General features: G+C 45.3%; 1 protein-coding gene across 4 annotated transcripts in view; it reads right to left on the reverse strand.

The window, feature by feature from the left end:
• Nucleotides 1–1060: 1060 nt before the first annotated feature.
• MATCAP1 (microtubule associated tyrosine carboxypeptidase 1) overlaps nt 1061–23978 on the reverse strand; it is a 38187-nt gene continuing 15269 nt past the window's right edge. For 3 of the 4 annotated variants that reach the window (XM_068261239.1, XM_068261238.1, XM_068261240.1), the window contains exons 3-7: nt 23103–23246; nt 19938–20070; nt 18294–18599; nt 7324–7421; nt 1061–4463 (exon numbers count right to left, since the gene is read on the reverse strand). In XM_068261239.1, the coding sequence (XP_068117340.1) occupies nt 4299–4463; nt 7324–7421; nt 18294–18599; nt 19938–20070; nt 23103–23246 (846 nt within the window). In that variant the 3' untranslated portion in view covers nt 1061–4298. Of the gene's footprint in view, nt 4464–7323; nt 7422–18285; nt 18600–19937; nt 20071–23102; nt 23247–23978 lie in introns of those variants that run through there. The other variant, XM_068261241.1, reaches the window with a different exon arrangement.

The raw sequence follows: 23978 nt of genomic DNA on the forward strand, positions 1-23978 counted from the left end.
ATCTCATAAAACAGTAACAGTCAATCTCTGCCCTCCAGAATGTCTAATGGAAGCATATGCCCAACCAACCAGGAATTATTTTGGCTGACCAATATTGCCAGTGTGTAAGACAGACAGGTGAATGTACAGTGCTAAGCACACACATAATCAGGCTGTGTTCATCTGCCTGATAGAGGTAACACTTAGGTATGCAAGTGACAGTTGCTCTCAAGTCAGGACTAAAAACTATTCCAGGCAGAGAGCGGCTTCTGAGAGCAAGGGATAGATAAAAATGGTCAATGGTTCATATACAGTATTTTAGCTTCTGGAACACTGAAAAACTGTGTCAGCATATAGCATAGAATACAACATTAAAGGACACCTGAGGTGAAAATAAACTAATGAAATAAACAATTGTATCTATCTTCCTTCTCCTAAAAATGACTTAAGATTAAATCTATTTTTTAAGTTTTAACTGTTGTTGCTCAATGACACATTCATTGAAGTATGCCAGAGCTAAAATTTATGAACTATTGACCTTTTTTTTCTCTTTCCTGCTCTCAGAAGCCATTTTCTGCTAGGAAAGTGTTTTATAGTCGGAATTTCTTATAAGTGAGGGTCACACTGTAGTCACTTCCTGTCTGAGTCAGGACTGAGTCAGCCACTTGCATACCTGATATTTAACTCTTTCAGGCAGAGAAAGAAAAAAAAGGAACACAGCATAGTTATTTGTGTGCTTAGCACTGTACATACACATGTCTACCTCATCATGTCACATGTCACCTCGGGTATCCTTTAAACATTCTCTTCTTCGCTGATACACAGAAAATAAAACTGCAGGGATACTAAAAAAAAAACCCACAATACAATGGTTTACCTCATTTTGTACTTTCACCTCAGGTTTCCTTTAAGCTAGACCACCTCGACCTGACTGCCACCTTGAAGAATTGATATTAGATCAGATCCAATCAATCAATCCCTCCATGGTCACCTGCTACATTTGTATTGCCCATTCTTCTAATAGCACCGCACCCCCCCCCCCCCCCCCCATGTTCAAATGATGAAATAAAATGATTGGACATTGATTTAGAGGGGGTTTATTTTTATGATTGGATGTTTGGATTCAGTGTAACTTCATTCATTCTCCCAAAATGAATGCATGTCCTGGCCAGAGTCTATTGTTCCTCAAGGTGAGCTTGTTATCTTTGGATCTGCCTGTCAAGCCCTCTTACTAGTTATCTCTCTTAGAGGCTGCCATACACTGGTCGATTGCCACCAGATCGACCAGCAGATAGATCCCTCTGATCGAATCTGATCAAAGAGGGATCTATTGGCTGCCTACACTGCAAACAGATTTTTAATCGATTTCACTATGAAACCGATTCACAATCTGTAGAGCTGCCACTGCCACCGCCCCCCGCATACATGACCTGATCCGGCTGGTGCGAGTCCCCTGGTCTCCGCTGTTTCTACTCCACTCTGGACTCCAGCTTCACTTTACTTCCTGTCGGGGGAAGTTTAAACTTCCCCCGACAGGAAGTAAGTGAAGACAGCGGAGAAGGGACAGCGGGGACACGCGAAGGCGGAACAGGTAATGTATTGCCGCTAGCTTTGGTCGTCGGACATTCGAGCAGCACTATCGACGCACTCTGAACCCGCCGGCGATCGAGCGAAATCTTCCGCATGGACAGATTGACGGGAACAATCGATTTCTGTCCGAAATACGGTCAGCGTTTGCGCATCGATTTTACAGCAGATTCGATCACAGTGATCGAATCTACTGTATAATGGTGGGAAATCGTGTAAGTGTATGGGTCCCTTTAATTTGCAGAATACTGACCGCAGATTTAATCTGAATATTCAGAAGTTTTGCTTGAGTGCAATGAGGGAGCGTGCCGGGCCTTGCTTGCGCAACGAAGTGCGGCTCGGATGGGGATTTGGGCACTACTGCAGGTGACAGGAGCGACCCGGGGGACATGACGAGGGAATGAGCGGCCTCAGGTAATTATGGAACCTGAGACGCTTCTCATCTCAGGTTCTCTGTAACTCCCAGTCCAACTCCTCTTAATAATACTGATGTAAAGTCTCCCCTTCACTGTGCCTCTGGTGGTGCAGAACGCTGTACTACAGCTACATGCATAATAAGATGTATGACTGTGGCTCCTCCCAACAAAGGGGTGAGAATGACTTCATACGGGTCACCAGCCTGGATTTTTTTTGTAAATTAAAGTGCACCTGAGGCGGTATTAAAAAAATACTCACCTAAGCAAAGGGAATCCTCTGGATCCTGCAGAGGTTTCAAGCATAAGGCAATATGCTGGCGTAGCCGCACCCAAAGCTTAACACACCTGGTCTGCCGGTGCACCATCCTTCAGTGGGTAATGTAACCAACATAGAAAGAGATGAAGAAAGCACTCTAATGGCATTAATAACCTTTACACACCATGCTTTGCAAGCTAATCCATAAACGCAAGATTATTAACACCATTAAAAGTACCTCCTGCAGAGGTTTCCCGCGTCCTCCTGGCCCCCACCATGCACAATCCTCTGGAACACAAGGGAAATATCCGACAATAGCTTGCTGCCGAGTAGAAGCGGAAGTAACAGAAGTAATGTAACAATGGGCAACGCGTGCATTTTAAGCATGTTGGCGGTGGCAGTGCGCATGCACAGAACAATGGGAGTGAGAAGAGGAATCCGGGAATCCCAGCGACATACTTCCTCTCCAGCAGGAGTACGTCACTGGCGAGAGGCGGTGAAAGGCGTGCGGTGGGGGGGGTCGCTATGCCTATGACACTGTCGGCGCACTCTGCCGCAGGGTCATATGAATGAAGTTATCAGCGCTGTGGTGCGATGGGGCGGAGCATCACACCACTATGGCCAGGTGTAAATACCATCCTTCGTGTGCAAGCACGACCATACTCTCGCACGCGCAGTACAGCCGCCATTGTGCATGGAGGAGCGCAGGCGCGACCTTCAAGAGGGTCCCAGACATCGGTAGGGGTCTGGAGGAGAACATGAGAACCCTCTGCAGGATCCAGAGGTTTACCTTTTCTTACTCATATTTTTTTGTACTTTACACTGTCAGAGGTTCTCTTCAGTGACTGGGGCACCATAACATCGAACATGCCGATTACAGCGCAGGAGATTTGGGTGCAGCCGGCACCATCATAGACCGTAATAGGAAGTACAGCTACAGCGGCGCACAGACAGTAACTTCAGCGCCACCACAAGACGGAGCTGAAGTTACATTTAAAACACAGTAATTTGGCCGCCAGCAACAACTGGAAGCCAAATTACATCACTCCCCACCATCCACGTGGACCTGGAGGGGGAATAGTAATTAACGCCGCCAGGACTTGTGCAGCAGAAGGATAAGCTATATACCGGCTGTATCCTGCGCCCAAGTCTCCCGCAGCCGATTTCACACATACGCCCATAACAATAATTTAACACTGTTTCATAAGCAGAGGATTATTTTGCTAAATAGATTACAGATGATTCATGTAAATAACTTGTACCTTCAGATTTATCCTGTGCTACTCTACGGAGAGTAGCATTGACTGTAGATTATGTACTGAGCGGCTTCTGGATATAAGAAAATCTATCTGCAGGCGGTTATTACTGACTATCTGATAGTCAGAGGAGATTGTCTGCGACTGCTCTACAGAAGAATGCATCCAGAATACTGGCGTTACACTCCAGTGGGACTCCGACCCAGGACAAGCCACGTGACCAGGACAAGGCAAGGTCACGTGACCAGGACAAGGCAAGGTCACGTGATCAGGACAAGGCAAGGTCACGTGATCAGGACAAGGCAAGGTCACGTGATCAGGACAAGGCAAGGTCACGTGATCAGGACAAGGCAAGGTCACGTGATCAGGACAAGGCAAGGTCACGTGATCAGGACAAGGCAAGGTCACGTGATCAGGACAAGGCTAGGTCACGTGACCAGGACAAGGCCCTCTTGAAAATGACCAAATAACCATCCATTGCCATCTCCAGGCTTTCTGTAGAGCTAAAGACGCCCGGCTGGGTTTGTATGACTGGGAATAAAATCTGAACACTAGAAAATACCAGTCCTTCCCGTGAGTTCAGTCCAGCAGGGTTCGGACCCCTTGTCACCATAATTCATGCAAGAAAGGCAAAAAGAAACCCATGTTGATAAGACACTTGTGAAAATTAATAACCGTTCTACGAAAAGTCTGTCATAAGGTCGTTAAAAAATTCCAAAAACTCCTTAAAGCGGCTCAGTAAAAACCAGGAAGAACACTAATAATAAATAAATAGGCAGCCGGCGCAGCGGGCGGGGCTTGTCATCAGTCGGGTAACAGCGTCTGCAGCTCCTCCTCCTCCAGCTGGTTGGTCTCCATGATGTGGACGAGCTGCTGGTGGTACTTCTCCATGTCCTGCATGAAGTGTGGCAGCCGTGCGCGGTCCAGAGCCGCAAATCTCCGCAAACCTTCCACATCTTCGAAGGCGGCCTGCAAAGCAGTGACAGGGATCAGCAGATATACCTGTATGTACAGTATATATAACCGTATCCTGCCGGTGAGGACAGCGAGGTTGCTCGACTACACACTCTGCACTTTATTACAGGAGGACACCGGCAGGGATGAGATCAGCAAGGAGAGGGTCACTCCGCTGCACCCTCCTCATATTACTACATTACAGGAGGACACCGGCAGGGATGAGATCAGCAAGGAGAGGGTCACTCCACTCCATCCTCCTCTTATTATTACATTACAGGAGGACATCCGCAGCTGCAGGACTGGCAGGGGGAGGAGTCACTCCGCTGCACCCTCCTCATATTACTACATTACAGGAGGACACCGGCAGGGATGAGATCAGCATGGAGAGAGTCACTCCGCTGCACCCTCCTCATATTACTACATTACAGGAGGACACCGGCAGGGATGAGATCAGCAAGGAGAGGGTCACTCCACTCCATCCTCCTCTTATTATTACATTACAGGAGGACATCGGCAGCTGCAGGACTGGCAGGGGGAGGAGTCACTCCACTCCATCCTCCTCTTATTATAACATTACAGGAGGACATCGGCAGCTGCAGGACTGGCAGGGGGAGGAGTCACTCCGCTGCACCCTCCTCATATTACTACATTACAGGAGGACACCGGCAGCTGCAGGACTAGCAGGGGGAGGAGTCACTCCGCTGTACCCTCCTCATATTATTACATTACAGGAGGACACCGGCAGGGATGAGATCAGCAAGGAGAGGGTCACTCCACTCCATCCTCCTCTTATTACATTACAGGACGACACTGGCAGGTGCAGGACTGGCAGGGGGAGGAGTCACTCCGCTCCATCCTCCTCTTATTATTACATTACAGGAGGACATCGGCAGCTGCAGGACTGGCAGGGGGAGGAGTCACTCCGCTGCACCCTCCTCATATTATTACATTACAGGAGGACACCGGCAGGGATGAGATCAGCAAGGAGAGGGTCACTCCACTCCATCCTCCTCTTATTACATTACAGGACGACACTGGCAGGTGCAGGACTGGCAGGGGGAGGAGTCACTCCGCTCCATCCTCCTCTTATTATTACATTACAGGAGGACATCGGCAGCTGCAGGACTGGCAGGGGGAGGAGTCACTCCGCTGCACCCTCCTCATATTATTACATTACAGGAGGACACCGGCAGGGATGAGATCAGCAAGGAGAGGGTCACTCCACTCCATCCTCCTCTTATTACATTACAGGACGACACTGGCAGGTGCAGGACTGGCAGGGGGAAGAGTCACTCCGCTCCATCCTCCTCTTATTATTACATTACAGGAGGACATCGGCAGCTGCAGGACTGGCAGGGGGAGGAGTCACTCCGCTGCACCCTCCTCATATTATTACATTACAGGAGGACACCGGCAGGGATGAGATCAGCAAGGAGAGGGTCACTCCACTCCATCCTCCTCTGTTTACATTACAGGAGGACACTGGCAGGTGCAGGACTGGCAGGGGGAGGAGTCACTCCACTCCATTCTCCTCTTATTACTACATTACAGGGGGACACCGGCAGCTGCAAGACTGGCAGGGGGAGGAGTCACTCCGCTCCATCCTCCTCATATTACATTACAGGAGGACACCGGCAGCTGCAGGACTGGCAGGGGGAGGAGTCACTCCGCTGCACCCTTATATTATTACAGCTGCCGGTGTCCTCCTGTAATGTAATAATATGAGGAGGGTGCAGCGGAGTGACTCCTCCCCCTGCCAGTCCTGCAGCTGCCGGTGTCCTCCTGTAATGTAATAATATGAGGAGGATGGAGCGGAGTGACTCCTCCCCCTGCCAGTACTGCAGCTGCCGGTGTCCCCCTGTAATGTAGTAATAAGAGGAGGATGGACACCGGCAGCTGCAGTACTGGCAGGGGGAGGAGTCACTCCGCTCCATCCTCCTCATATTACATTACAGGAGGACACCGGCAGCTGCAGGACTGGCAGGGGGAGGAGTCACTCCGCTCCATCCTCCTCATATTACATTACAGGAGGACACCGGCAGCTGCAGGACTGGCAGGGGGAGGAGTCACTCCGCTGCACCCTTATATTATTACATTACAGGAGGACACTGGCAGCTGCAGGACTGGCAGGGGGAGGAGTCACTCCGCTCCACCCTTCTCATATTATTACATTACAGGGGGACACCGGCAGCTGCAGTACTGGCAGGGGGAGGAGTCACTCTGCTCCACCCTTCTCATATTATTACATTACGACACCGGCAATTGGAGGACTGGCAGGGGGAGGAGTCACTCCGCTCCATCCTCCTCATATTACATTACAGGAGTACACCGGCAGCTGCAGGACTGGCAGGGGGAGGAGTCACTCCACTCCATCCTCCTCATATTACATTACAGGAGGACACCGGCAGCTGCAGGACTGGCAGGGGGAGGAGTCATTCCACTCCATCCTCCTCATATTATTACATTACAGGAGGACACCGGCAGCTGCAGGACTGGCAGGGGGAGGAGTCACTCCACTCCATCCTCCTCATATTATTACATTACAGGACACCGGCAGCTGCAGGACTGGCAGGGGGAGGAGTCACTCCGCTGCACCCTCCTCATATTATTACAGTACAGGAGGACACCGGCAGCTGCAGGACTGGCAGGGGGAGGAGTCACTCCGCTGCACCCTCCTCTTATTGTTACATTACAGGAGGACACCGGCAGCTGCAGAGCTTCAGATCAGAGCTTTGCATATCTATCAGCTGATCACACCAATCACATGCTTCTCCCCGAGTCCTCCTGGACATGACCATCCCTAGTGCTGACACTACACTGGTTTGCATTGCCAGCATCCCCTGTCCTCACCAACAGACAAGGATCACCTTACCTTGCCCAGAGATGTGAGTAGGCGGAAGTCAATGGTGCGGCGGTGGCGCAGAATACGGATTATCCCATCTAGATAAACCTGGTCTTTGCTGAAGCAGCCTGGAGGAAATAAACAATTATTTTATTGAAGTATTTATATAGCACTGACATCTTCCGCAGCACATTACAGAGTACATAGTCTTGTCACTGAGTCTTCAGAGGAGCTCACACTCTAATCCTACCATATCCATAGTCTACTGTCCTACCACATTATTATGTATTTATATAGCACTGACATCTTCTGCAGCACATTACAGAGTACATAGTCATGTCACTGACTGTCCTCAGAGGAGCTCACACTCTAATCCTACCATAGCCATAGTGTAATGTCCTACCATATTATTATTATGTATTTATATAGCACTGACATCTCCTGCAGCACTGTACAGAGTACATAGTCATGTCACTGACTGTCCTCAGAGGTGCTCACACTCTAATCCCTACCAAAGTCATAGTGTAATGTCCTACCATATTATTATTATGTATTTATATAGCACTGACATCTCCTGCAGCACTGTACAGAGTACATAGTCATGTCACTGACTGTCCTCAGAGGAGCTCACACTCTAATCCTACCATAGTCATAGTCTAATGTCCTGCCATATTATTATTATGTATTTATATAGCACTGACATCTTCTGCAGCACATTACAGAGTACATAGTCATGTCACTGACTGTCCTCAGAGGAGCTCACACTCTAATCCTACCATAGTCATAGTGTTATGTCCTACCATATTATTATTATGCATTTATATAGCACTGACATCTCCTGCAGCACATTACAGAGTACATAGTCATGTCACTGACTGTCCTCAGTGGAGCTCACACTCTAATCCTACCATAGTCATAGTGTAATGTCCTACCATATTATTATTATGTATTTATATAGCACTGACATCTTCTGCAGCACATTACAGAGTACATAGTCATGTCACTGACTGTCCTCGGAGAAGCTCACACTCTATTCCTACCATAGTCATAGTCTAATGTCCTACCATATTATTATTATGTATTTATATAGCACTGACATCTCCTGCAGCACTGTACAGAGTACATAGTCATGTCACTGACTGTCCTCAGAAGAGCTCACAATCTAATCCTACCATAGTCATAGTCTAATGTCCTACCATATTATTATTATGTATTTATATAGCACTGACATCTGCAGCACAATACAGAGTACATAGTAATGTCACTGAGTGTCCTCAGAGGAGCTCACACTCTAATCCTACCATAGTCATAGTCTAATGTCCTACCATATTATTATTATGTATTTATATAGCGCTGACACCTTCTGCAGCCCATTACAGAGTACATAGTCATGTCACTGACTGTCCTCATAGGAGCTCACAGTCTAATCCCACCATAGTCATAGTCTAATGTCCTACCATATTATTATTATGTATTTATATAGCACTGACCTCTTCTGCAGCACATTACAGAGTACATAGTCATGTCACTGACTGTCCTCAGAGGAGCTCACACTCTAATCCTACCATAGTCATAGTCTAATGTCCTACCATATTATTATTATGTATTTATATAGCACTGACATCTCCTGCAGCACATTACAGAGTCCATAGTCATGTCACTGACTGTCCTCAGAGGAGCTCACACTCTAATCCTACCATAGTCATAGTGTAATGTCCTACCATATTATTATTATGTATTTATATAGCACTGACATCTCCTGCAGCGCTGTACATAGTCATGTCACTGACTGTCCTCACAGAAGCTCACACTCTAATCCTACCATAGTCATAGTGTAATGTCCTACCATATTATTATTATGTATTTATATAGCACTGACATCTTCTGCAGCACTGTACAGAGTACATAGTCATGTCACTGACTGTCCTCAGAGGAGCTCACACTCTAATCCTACCATAGTCATAGTCTAATGTCCTGCCATATTATTATTATGTATTTATATAGCACTGACATCTTCTGCAGCACATTACAGAGTACATAGTCATGTCACTGACTGTCCTCTGAGGAGCTCACAGTCTAATCCTACCATAGTCATAGTCTAATGTCCTACCATATTATTATGTATTTATATAGTACTGACATCTTCTGCAGCACATTACAGTGTACATAGTCATGTCACTGACTGTCCTCGGAGGAGCTCACACTCTACTCCTACCATAGTCATAGTCTAATGTCCTACCATATTATTATTATGTATTTATATAGCACTGACATCTCCTGCAGCACTGTACAGAGTACATAGTCATGTCACTGACTGTCCTCAGAGGAGCTCACACTCTAATCCTACCATAGTCATAGTCTAATGTCCTACCATATTATTATTATGTATTTATATAGCACTGACATCTTCTGCAGCACATTACAGAGTACATAGTCATGTCACTGACTGTCCTCAGAGGAACTCACACTCTAATCCTACCATAGTCATAGTCTAATGTCCTACCATATTATTATTATGTATTTATATAGCACTGACATCTCCTGCAGCACATTACAGAGTACATAGTCATGTCACTGACTGTCCTCAGAGGAGCTCACACTCTAATCCTACCATAGTCATAGTGTAATGTCCTACCATATTATTATTATGTATTTATATAGCACTGACATCTTCTGCAGCACATTACAGAGTACATAGTCATGTCACTGTCTGTCCTCAGAGGAGCTCACACTCTAATCCTACCATAGTCATAGTCTAATGTCCTACCATATTATTATTATGTATTTATATAGCACTGACATCTCCTGCAGCACATTACAGAGTACATAGTCATGTCACTGACTGTCCTCAGGAGCTTACAATCTAATCCTACCATAGTCATAGTCTAATGTCCTACCATATTATTATTATGTATTTATATAGCACTGACATCTCCTGCAGCACATTACAGAGTACATAGTCATGTCACTGACTGTCCTCAGAGGAGCTCACACTCTAATCCTACCATAGTCATAGTCTAATGTCCTACCATATTATTATTATGTATTTATATAGCACTGACATGTTCTGCAGCACATTACAGGGTACATAGTCATGTCACTGACTGTCCTCAGAGGAGCTCACACTCTAATCCTACCATAGTCATAGTCTAATGTCCTACCATATTATTATTATGTATTTATATAGCACTGACATCTCCTGCAGCACATTACAGAGTACATAGTCATGTCACTGACTGTCCTCAGAGGAGCTCACACTCTAATCCTACCATAGTCATAGTCTAATGTCCTACCATATTATTATTATTATGTATTTATATAGCACTGACATCTCCTGCAGCACATTACAGAGTACATAGTCATGTCACTGACTGTCCTCAGAGGAGCTCACACTCTAATCCTACCATAGTCATAGTGTAATGTCCTACCATATTATTATTATGTATTTATATAGCACTGACATCTTCTGCAGCACATTACAGAGTACATAGTCATGTCACTGTCTGTCCTCAGAGGAGCTCACACTCTAATCCTACCATAGTCATAGTGTAATGTCCTACCATATTATTATTATGTATTTATATAGCACTGACATCTCCTGCAGCACATTACAGAGTACATAGTCATGTCACTGACTGTCCTCAGAGGAGCTCACACTCTAATCCTACCATAGTCATAGTCTAATGTCCTACCATATTATTATTATGTATTTATATAGCACTGACATCTTCTGCAGCACATTACAGAGTACATAGTCATGTCACTGACTGTCCTCGGAGAAGCTCACACTCTATTCCTACCATAGTCATAGTCTAATGTCCTACCATATTATTATTATGTATTTATATAGCACTGACATCTCCTGCAGCACTGTACAGAGTACATAGTCATGTCACTGACTGTCCTCAGAAGAGCTCACAATCTAATCCTACCATAGTCATAGTCTAATGTCCTACCATATTATTATTATGTATTTATATAGCACTGACATCTTCTGCAGCACATTACAGAGTACATAGTCATGTCACTGACTGTCCTCGGAGAAGCTCACACTCTATTCCTACCATAGTCATAGTCTAATGTCCTACCATATTATTATTATGTATTTATATAGCACTGACATCTCCTGCAGCACTGTACAGAGTACATAGTCATGTCACTGACTGTCCTCAGAAGAGCTCACAATCTAATCCTACCATAGTCATAGTCTAATGTCCTACCATATTATTATTATGTATTTATATAGCACTGACATCTGCAGCACAATACAGAGTACATAGTAATGTCACTGAGTGTCCTCAGAGGAGCTCACACTCTAATCCTACCATAGTCATAGTCTAATGTCCTACCATATTATTATTATGTATTTATATAGCGCTGACACCTTCTGCAGCCCATTACAGAGTACATAGTCATGTCACTGACTGTCCTCATAGGAGCTCACAGTCTAATCCCACCATAGTCATAGTCTAATGTCCTACCATATTATTATTATGTATTTATATAGCACTGACCTCTTCTGCAGCACATTACAGAGTACATAGTCATGTCACTGACTGTCCTCAGAGGAGCTCACACTCTAATCCTACCATAGTCATAGTCTAATGTCCTACCATATTATTATTATGTATTTATATAGCACTGACATCTCCTGCAGCACATTACAGAGTCCATAGTCATGTCACTGACTGTCCTCAGAGGAGCTCACACTCTAATCCTACCATAGTCATAGTGTAATGTCCTACCATATTATTATTATGTATTTATATAGCACTGACATCTCCTGCAGCGCTGTACATAGTCATGTCACTGACTGTCCTCACAGAAGCTCACACTCTAATCCTACCATAGTCATAGTGTAATGTCCTACCATATTATTATTATGTATTTATATAGCACTGACATCTTCTGCAGCACTGTACAGAGTACATAGTCATGTCACTGACTGTCCTCAGAGGAGCTCACACTCTAATCCTACCATAGTCATAGTCTAATGTCCTGCCATATTATTATTATGTATTTATATAGCACTGACATCTTCTGCAGCACATTACAGAGTACATAGTCATGTCACTGACTGTCCTCTGAGGAGCTCACAGTCTAATCCTACCATAGTCATAGTCTAATGTCCTACCATATTATTATGTATTTATATAGTACTGACATCTTCTGCAGCACATTACAGTGTACATAGTCATGTCACTGACTGTCCTCGGAGGAGCTCACACTCTACTCCTACCATAGTCATAGTCTAATGTCCTACCATATTATTATTATGTATTTATATAGCACTGACATCTCCTGCAGCACTGTACAGAGTACATAGTCATGTCACTGACTGTCCTCAGAGGAGCTCACACTCTAATCCTACCATAGTCATAGTCTAATGTCCTACCATATTATTATTATGTATTTATATAGCACTGACGTGTTCTGCAGCACATTACAGGGTACATAGTCATGTCACTGACTGTCCTCAGAGGAGCTCACACTCTAATCCTACCATAGTCATAGTCTAATGTCCTACCATATTATTATTATGTATTTATATAGCACTGACATGTTCTGCAGCACATTACAGGGTACATAGTCATGTCACTGACTGTCCTCAGAGGAGCTCACACTCTAATCCTACCATAGTCATAGTGTAATATCCTACCATATTATTATTATGTATTTATATAGCACTGACATCTTCTGCAGCACATTACAGAGTACATAGTCATGTCACTGACTGTCCTCAGAGGAACTCACACTCTAATCCTACCATAGTCATAGTCTAATGTCCTACCATATTATTATTATGTATTTATATAGCACTGACATCTCCTGCAGCACATTACAGAGTACATAGTCATGTCACTGACTGTCCTCAGAGGAGCTCACACTCTAATCCTACCATAGTCATAGTGTAATGTCCTACCATATTATTATTATGTATTTATATAGCACTGACATCTTCTGCAGCACATTACAGAGTACATAGTCATGTCACTGTCTGTCCTCAGAGGAGCTCACACTCTAATCCTACCATAGTCATAGTCTAATGTCCTACCATATTATTATTATGTATTTATATAGCACTGACATCTCCTGCAGCACATTACAGAGTACATAGTCATGTCACTGACTGTCCTCAGGAGCTTACAATCTAATCCTACCATAGTCATAGTCTAATGTCCTACCATATTATTATTATGTATTTATATAGCACTGACATCTCCTGCAGCACATTACAGAGTACATAGTCATGTCACTGACTGTCCTCAGAGGAGCTCACACTCTAATCCTACCATAGTCATAGTCTAATGTCCTACCATATTATTATTATGTATTTATATAGCACTGACATGTTCTGCAGCACATTACAGGGTACATAGTCATGTCACTGACTGTCCTCAGAGGAGCTCACACTCTAATCCTACCATAGTCATAGTGTAATATCCTACCATATTATTATTATGTATTTATATAGCACTGACATCTCCTGCAGCACATTACAGAGTACATAGTCATGTCACTGACTGTCCTCAGAGGAACTCACACTCTAATCCTACCATAGTCATAGTCTAATGTCCTACCATATTATTATTATGTATTTATATAGCACTGACATCTCCTGCAGCACATTACAGAGTACATAGTCATGTCACTGACTGTCCTCAGAGGAGCTCACACTCTAATCCTACCATAGTCATAGTCTAATGTCCTACCATATTATTATTATTATGTATTTATATAGCACTGACATCTCCTGCAGCACATTACAGAGTACATAGTCATGTCACTGACTGTCCTCAGAGGAGCTCACACTCTAATCCTACCATAGTCATAGTGTAATGTCCTACCATATTATTATTATGTATTTATATAGCACTGACATCTTCTGCAGCACATTACAGAGTACATAGTCATGTCACTGTCTGTCCTCAGAGGAGCTCACACTCTAATCCTACCATAGTCATAGTGTAATGTCCTACCATATTATTATTATGTATTTATATAGCACTGACATCTCCTGCAGCACATTACAGAGTACATAGTCATGTCACTGACTGTCCTCAGAGGAGCTCACACTCTAATCCTACCATAGTCATAGTCTAATGTCCTTCCATATTAATATTATGTATTTATATAGCACTGACATCTTCTGCAGCACATTACAGAGTACATAGTCATGTCACTGACTGTCCTCAGAGGAGCTCACACTCTAATCCTACCATAGTCATAGTGTAATGTCCTACCATATTATTATTATGTATTTATATAGCACTGACCTCTCCTGCAGCACATTACAGTGTACATAGTCATGTCACTGACTGTCCTCAGAGGAGCTCACACTCTAATCCTACCATAGTCATAGTCTAATGTCCTTCCATATTAATATTATGTATTTATATAGCACTGACATCTTCTGCAGCACATTACAGAGTACATAGTCATGTCACTGACTGTCCTCAGAGGAGCTCACACTCTAATCCTACCATAGTCATAGTGTAATGTCCTACCATATTATTATTATGTATTTATATAGCACTGACCTCTCCTGCAGCACATTACAGTGTACATAGTCATGTCACTGACTGTCCTCAGAGGAGCTCACACTCTAATCCTACCATAGTCATAGTCTAATGTCCTTCCATATTATTATTATGTATTTATATAGCACTGACATCTTCTGCAGCACATTACAGAGTACATAGTCATGTCACTGACTGTCCTCAGAGGAGCTCACACTCTAATCCTACCATAGTCATAGTCTAATGTCCTTCCATATTATTATTATGTATTTATATAGCACTGACATCTTCTGCAGCACATTACAGAGTACATAGTCATGTCACTGACAGTCCTCAGAGGAGCTCACAATCTAATCCTACCATAGTCATAGTCTAATGTCCTACCATATTATTATTATGTATTTATATAGCACTGACATCTTCTGCAGCACATTACAGAGTACATAGTCATGTCACTGACTGTCCTCAGAGGAGCTCACACTCTAATCCTACCATAGTCATAGTCTAATGTCCTACCATATTATTATTATGTATTTATATAGCACTGACATCTCCTGCAGCACATTACAGAGTACATAGTCATGTCACTGACTGTCCTCAGAGGAGCTCACACTCTAATCCTACCATAGTCATAGTGTAATGTCCTACCATATTATTATTATGTATTTATATAGCACTGACCTCTCCTGCAGCACATTACAGTGTACATAGTCATGTCACTGACTGTCCTCAGAGGAGCTCACACTCTAATCCTACCATAGTCATAGTCTAATGTCCTTCCATATTATTATTATGTATTTATATAGCACTGACATCTTCTGCAGCACATTACAGAGTACATAGTCATGTCACTGACTGTCCCCAGAGGAGCTCACACTCTAATCCTACCATAGTCATAGTGTAATGTCCTACCATATTATTATTATGTATTTATATAGCACTGACCTCTCCTGCAGCACATTACAGTGTACATAGTCATGTCACTGACTGTCCTCAGAGGAGCTCACACTCTAATCCTACCATAGTCATAGTCTAATGTCCTTCCATATTATTATTATGTATTTATATAGCACTGACATCTTCTGCAGCACATTACAGAGTACATAGTCATGTCACTGACAGTCCTCAGAGGAGCTCACAATCTAATCCTACCATAGTCATAGTCTAATGTCCTACCATATTATTATTATGTATTTATATAGCAGTGACATCTTCTGCAGCACATTACAGAGTACATAGCCATGTCACTAACTGTCCTCAGAGGAGCTCACACTCTAATCCTACCATAGTCATAGTGTAATGTCCTACCATATTATTATTATGTATTATATAGCACTGACACCTTCTGCAGCACATTACAGAGTACATAGTCATGTCACTGACTGTCCTCAGAGGAGCTCACAATCCAATCCCTGCCACAGTCACATGTCTATGTATGTATTGTGTAGTGTATGTATGTATCATAGTCTAGGGCAGGCATGGGCAAACTTGGCCCTCCAGCTGTTGAGGAACTACAAGTCCCACGATGCATTGCAGGAGTCTGACAGCCACAGTCAAGGAACTACAAATCCCACAATGCATTTGCCTTTATGAGTCATGACTGTGGCTGTCAGACTCCTGCAATGCATCATGGGACATGTAGTTCTTCAACAGCTGGAGGGCCAAGTTTGTCCATGCCCGGTCGAGGGCCAACTTAGGGTAAAGCCAATTAACTTATCTGTATGGTTTTGGGATGTGGGAGGAAACCGGAGTGCTGGGAGAAAACCCATCCAGACACGAGGAGAACATACACACTCCGTGCAGATAGTGCCCTGGCTGGGATTGGAACCAGAGACCCAGCGCTGCAAGGTGAGAGAGCGCTAACCACTACTCCACCATGCTGCCCAAACACAATGAACAAAACAGCTGAAGAATCTCAAAGGATACTCCAGACTGGCCATCAGCAAAGCCGTTATACATAGCTCTTTATCTTTAAAACAATGATTGTGTTTTCACTAAGTGGAGGAAGGAAGGGGGGGGGTTACCGATGAGAGTGGGTTGTTTGTGATTTTTATCCACTACTATTTACGTGTAATACAAATAAAGATAATACATTTTGTACTTTCACCCACTGGTGCGTTATGAGATCCTTCTGGTTTTGTGCATGTTATTTATTCATATCTCTAGATACGCAGTTTGGGTCTCTAATGAATAATTGGTTTATAGATCTAGTGCTGTGCTCTCCGGGGGTCTGTTACTAGTGGGTTGGAGGAGGACTGGATCAGGGTTACATGGGAGTTGGTTGGAGCAGGGCTGTGGAGTCGGAGATTTTATAAACTGAGGAGTCGGAGTCAGAAGATTCTTGTACCGACTCCACAGCCCTGGGTGGGTGGAAGGGAGTAACCAGCACAGGATAGATGGGAATGAGATAGACAAGAGTAGGTTGGGGGGAGGGGGGGGGGGGGGTACTAGCAGGGTATCACAAGGACTAGCAATGGGTCATACTATCATGCCACAAGGAGGCAGAAGTGAGGCATGATCGCATCATCTCAAACTGCCAATCAGAGAGTTAGGCTACGTTTCCACTGTAGGGTGAAATCATCGCGCCCATAAAATCTTGGTGAAAATTGATTGGCGAAAATTCGCTTGTAAATTTGTACGAGTTTTATGCAAATTTTCGTACAGGAAAATTTGCATTAGTCAAATATAACAATCTGCCTAGTAACAGCTTAGTCATGACTGCTGACAACGCGTAAAATCGCATTACTATGTGTTGCCTATGCAAAGCATTGTACGTGAATGGTACGCGATGTCCGAAATAATGATGCAGGATTTTTTCATGCAAACAAATGCGTAGGAAAATTCGTATTGAATGGAACAGCCCCATTTACTACCATAAGGGCTGGTTCAGACGGACGTATGCGTGGCGTTGCGCTTGGGGGTGTTGCGGCGGCTGCGCGGTCAGGCTTTCAGTAGCCTTCGCGTCGCTTTCCAATGTGGTCGCGTTTTTTCTTCCCCTAGGGGGACATTAGCCGTCGCGGTTGGCCGCCTCCTGGAAGCTACATGTCGCTTCCAGGGGTAGCTCGAATGCTAATGGAAATCGGGACCCGAACGCCGCGTACGTGTAAACGCGCGCAAAAGCTCGGTGTAAACACTCCCACACTGTGACGTTCCGAACGCTTGTGGTTAACGCTCCGCAAGCGTCCATCTGAACCAGCCCTTAGTTGGCAAATCAATGCAAATTTTCTGAGAAAAAAAAAATCTGAAACAAAACGCACAAGTGGAAACCTAGCCTGACAAATCGATCACCTGATCACATGGTTCTCCATTAATTCTCCACAGGGAGAGTTCAGATAGGCGTAACTGATTTACTCATGAAATTCTTATTGTACAGCAGGCCCTCAGGTTCCCAGGACCAGCAATGCTCTAGAAATAATGAAAGTGCCCGTTTCCTGTCCTGCCAGCCATTTTCTGGTATCTGTTCTGAGCGGCGTCACTTGCCTGGCTGAGCGGTGTCTATCTGGCCACGCTTGGCACGCACACAGTACTCCCATCGTACCGAAGGCCCTTCTACAAACTGCTGCAGGTCCTGGAAGAGTTCGGAGAAGCTGCAGCTGGCGGCGCGGCTCACAGTGTAGTAGAGGAGGGCGGCGCGCCACAGGAACGGGTTCTTCCGGAAGAGAACGCTGTGCAGGCTGGCTAAGCCCTCCTCGGTCGGATTCGCTGGCTTTAGTCCAAATTGCTTGCGTCCTTCAGAGCCGTGCCAGGGCTGGTTGGCATCATTCACCCCCCGTAAGTAGTGTGTGCCTGAAATGGGAGGGCGAGATGAAGCTGGAAGCAAGGCATCCATTGCCACCCAAAATATCCAAACAACCAATCTGGTCCACCCCAAGAGAGTCAACTCCATCACAACATGCAGTCAACCAGCCCCTTCCAAAACATGCACCCAAGTCCATCGCATAACATGCAGAATGGCCAGAATAGCACCCCATCTCCATCCCAACATGCAACCAGGCGCCCAAGGCCACCCCAACATGCACAATGGTACCCAACTCCTCCCTACATGCAGAATTGCATCCCACAACTCCACCATGACTTGCAAAATGTCCCCTAGACACACAGATTCTGATTCCACTGCACTGCTACATACAGAACAGAGCCCCGTGTTACTTCGTTATACAGACTGGCACTGTACTGCAAACTGATATGCAGACTAGTGCCAAAAGTCATCGCATTCAAGGCCTGGCACCTCCCTCTATTTCATATGCAGACCAACACCTTGCTTTAGCCCCATGTAGGTAGACCACTTTCCACCACCATGGCAATATGCACTCCAGTGGCACCACAGAGTGCATTACACTAACCAGTGGATAGCACAGGCTGTTTTACCCTTACCACCAATAACAATTTTCACTTTGCAATGCTGCCCCCATTTGGCAATAACATTATCCCTACTTATCACACATAAATGATCTATATATTTTTTTTTTCTTTGAAAAACTAGGCTTTTTGTGAATGTTTTTTTTTATTATTATTATTATTATTATTAATAATTACGTTATTTACTATGCATTTGAAACACAATACTTTTTTCCCTTTGCGTATGGGTTTGCTTTAAAATGGATCTGAACTCAAGACTTCCTCTCTGCTCTATAATATAAGCAACAGCATAATAACCTTTACAGAAAAAACATTTCCTTGTTACAGCTTATAGAGCTCCTTCAGAGATGCTGCAGTGTAGTTGCTTCCTGGTTTGCTGGGATCACTGAAAGGGCTAACCTCCTGTGATGATATATTAGCTCACAACTCAGCACACTCTGCAGAGAGCTGACAGCTCAAATTACACTGGCTCATACTTGCAGATGAGGGATAATTAGACAAGCTGGCACAGTACTGTAACTTGCACCAAAGATGTAAGTAGAAGTAATGTCTGCAAGTTATACTAGCTGGGTCCCCACATTATCTCTGGGCCTCACAGCTGCTGCTTTGACTGTAGTTGTTCTGACATATCCTGGTAAGCAAACTGCTGCATTCTGTCCCCTAAACATGGAGAATGCTATGGTACCATATTCCAAGGAGATAGAACAATTGATGCCCCCCCCCCCCCCCACCACCACAGACTGGCCCAGCCCCCTCTCCACACACCTATCTCATGTCGGAGCACACCCTCCAGCCAATGCTGCCGAGCACCCAGCAAGTTGATGGTTAATGTGGGCCGGCTATTCTCAGTCGTCATGACTGCCTGAGAGAGGAGGTCTTCTGTCAGCTGGACCACCACCTGGAGACCACCAGAGAGAGAAGGAGAGAGAAAGAGATATACCAATGCCACACCGAGAACCCACAACACAGCTGAGCTAGAGGCAGAAGGAGGACTTCTGAGAAAGGACCCAAGCCAAGACTGAGGCGACAGCAAGACTAAAGTAACCCCCCTGAGGGACAGCAGGACAAAGGTGACACTCCTGAGGGACAGCAGGACAAAGGTGACACTCCTGAGGGACAGCAGGACAAAGGTGACACTCCTGAGGGACAGCAGGACAAAGGTGACACTCCTGAGGGACAGCAGGACAAAGGTGACACTCCTGAGGGACAGCAGGACAAAGGTGACACTCCTGAGGGACAGCAGGACAAAGGTGACACTCCTGAGGGACAGCAGGTCAAAGGTGTCACCCGAGAGACAAATGTGATACCCCTGAGGGACAGCAAGACGAAAGTGACACCCCTGAGGGGCAGTGAGAGAAATGCGACACCCCTGAGAGACAGCGAGACAAAGGTGACACCCCTGAGGGGCAGCAAGACAATTGTGACACCCCTGAGTGACAGCGAGACAAAAGTGACACCCTCGAGGGACAGCAAGACAAAGGGGACACCCCTGAGGCTAAGCTGTGGAGTCGGTACAAAAATCATCCGATTCGGACTCCTTAATTTATGAAACCACAGACTTCGACTCCAGGTACCCAAAATTGCTCAGACTTAGACTCCTTAACCTGGCCACTAACGGTCCAATTTCCAGCGAAAAATTGTTCGAGCGATCAGAAATTCTGATGGGAAGTGAAATCCTTCACTACACCATCAACGAACCAATCTTTGCTTCCTATCTATCACAACCAACAAGCAAATCCAAATTTTGGTTTGACAAAAATCCAATCGGACGACTATTTTTATAATCGTTTGTAATCAATTGTGCCCATCAATTGAGATTATTTACAACCAATCTGATCAGAATTTCTGATCGCTTGAACAATTTTTCGCTAGAAATTGGACTGTTAGTGGCCACCTTTAGTCTAATTCCTCAGGTTATTGAAACCATCAACTCAGACTCCGACTCCAGGTACCCAAAATTGCTCCGACTCCTCAACTCCACAGTCCTGCCCTGAGGGACAGCGAGACAAAAGTAGTTATAGACATGTGAGAAAGACAGATGTAGGAGAGAGGCGATAGATATACAAACTCAGGGAGTATAGACTGTACCAGCACTGTGACCACAATAAAAGGGAGCTATGCTCATCCTGCTGGGACGAAGATTTTGAAGGGTAAAGCAGGTTCTGATGGGAGTGGTCAATTTACATGGAAACAATCATTAACCCTCTGCACTCAAGACACTCACAACAAGCTGGAACACTAGCAGCAATAGACACCATGTTGCAAATTATTAGCTACATAATAATTAGCTTTCAATGTGGATGTATGCAACAACATGAAGTATTTTTATTAGACCCTTTCACCAGCATTGAGGTTTCCTCTAGAAAGGGTCCCAACGCTACCTATACCATTACCATGCTCTTCAAACTGAGATACATGCTGAGGCCTGTATGCTTCTACCACTCTAGGGAGCACATGCATGCACACAAATCAATCTAAGATGTCCAGGGAGAAACAAACTGACTACATACATCTTAAAAAATGGGCAGTGCTGGGACTGGAGAAGGAGAGCTACAGCCTTCAGCCAGACCACAATGGCTGCAAAAACAGGCACACAAGAAATGGATGACTATGCATCGTGTCCAGAAAACCTCTGAGGACAAGTCTCACTTCCTGCTGGACTGCCCCAAATATAAGGCCACTAGGGACACCCACTTCAAGAAATTGCTGAACTTCAGCCCATGCTTTTTAGAGGACGAAAGGAAACTATACGGTTTACTGAGAGAGGAGGAATCCCCAGTGACAATTGCTGCACACTACGTCACAGCATGCCACAGACTGAGAGGAGGAATCCACAGTGACAATTGCTGCACACTATGTCACAGCATAACACCGACTGAGAGGAGGAATCCCCAGTGACAATTGCTGCACACTACATCACAGCATGCCACAGACAGAGGAGGAATCCACAGTGACAATCACTACACACTACATCACAGCATGCCACAGCCTGAGAGGAGGAATCCACACTGACAATCACTGCACACTACATCACAGCATGCCACAGACAGAGGAGGAATCCATAGTGACAATCACTGCACACTACATCACAGCATGCCGCAGACTGAGAGAAGCAATCCACAGTGACAATCACCGCACACTACATCACAGCATGCCACAGACTGGGAGGAGGAATCCACAGTGACAATCGCTGCACACTACATCACAGCATGCCACAGACTGGGAGGAGGAATCCACAGTGACAATCACTGCACACTACGTCACAGCATGCCGCAGACAGAGAAGCAATCCACAGTGACAATCACTGCACACTACGTCACAGCATGCCGCAGACAGAGAAGCAATCCACAGTGACAATCACTGCACACTACGTCACAGCATGCCACAGACTGAGAGGTGGAATCCACAGTGATAATCGCTGCACACTACATCACAGCATGCCACAGACTGAGAGGAGGAATCCATAGTGACAATCACTGCACACTATGTCACAGCATGCCACAGACTGAGAGGAGGAATGCACAGTGACAAATAGCTGCACACTATATCACAGCATGAAATGAAAAAGGAAGGGGGGGGGGGGGGGGGGGGTAAGAAAAAAGAAAAACATTACAGATAAAATTAAAAAAAAGTAAGGAGGAAAGGCGAAAGATACACCAAGATATACAGAGGGTGAGAGAAAAAAATAACTCACACAGGCAGAAAAAAAAGGAGAAACAGCGCCACGTATGAGAGAGAGAGACAGTATGTACAGTATTCCTTCTTCCACTGCCTTCTGCGTCCACACATCCCAGTCTCACTTATCTCGCTGCACCCTTCACAAATTCCTCTGCACCATTCAGTCACATCACTGTCCTGCTATCTATATCAGTTATCCCCTCCCTCCTCCCTGTACCCCACCCCCTCCCTCCTCCCTGTACCCCAACTCACCTCCCCGCTGCACCCCTCCTTCTGCATATAGCGCCGGCAGCACGCCCAGATCTGACTCTTGCTGAGCAATTTACCTCCAGTTATGGACTCAAAATTTTCATAATTTCCATATTTATTGATTACGAGAGCGAGGATTCTCAGAGCCTGCAACACAGAACACAAACAGATGAAAAACGAAGGGATATTTTTTTTATTGGAGAACTATGGGTAATACTGGTCAGCCGTTCACTGGAGAACTACGGGTAATACTGGTGGGCCGGTCCCTGGAGAACTATGGGTAATACTGGTCAGCCGCTCCCTGGAGAACTATGGGTAATACTGGTGGGCCGTTCACTGGAGAACTATGGGTAATACTGGTGGGCCGGTCCCTGGAGAACTATGGGTAATACTGGTGGGCCGTTCACTGGAGAACTATGGGTAATACTGGTGGGCCGTTCACTGGAGAACTATGGGTAATACTGGTGGGCCGTTCACTGGAGAACTATGGGTAATACTGGTCGGCCGCTCCCTGGAGAACTACGGGTAATACTGGTGGGCCGTTCACTGGAGAACTACGGGTAATACTGGTGGGCCGGTCCCTGGAGAACTACGGGTAATACTGGTGGGCCGGTCCCTGGAGAACTACGGGTAATACTGGTGGGCCGCTCCCTGGAGAACTACGGGTAATACTGGTGGGCCGCTCCCTGGAGAACTACGGGTAATACTGGTGGGCCGCTCCCTGGAGAACTACGGGTAATACTGGTGGGCCGCTCCCTGGAGAACTACGGGTAATACTGGTGGGCCGCTCCCTGGAGAACTACGGGTAATACTGGTGGGCCGCTCCCTGGAGAACTACGGGTAATACTGGTGGGCCGCTCCCTGGAGAACTACGGGTAA

This window comes from Hyperolius riggenbachi, chromosome 11, assembly GCF_040937935.1.
Source record: "Hyperolius riggenbachi isolate aHypRig1 chromosome 11, aHypRig1.pri, whole genome shotgun sequence".
In the NCBI taxonomy this organism is placed as follows: Eukaryota; Metazoa; Chordata; class Amphibia; order Anura; family Hyperoliidae; genus Hyperolius; species Hyperolius riggenbachi.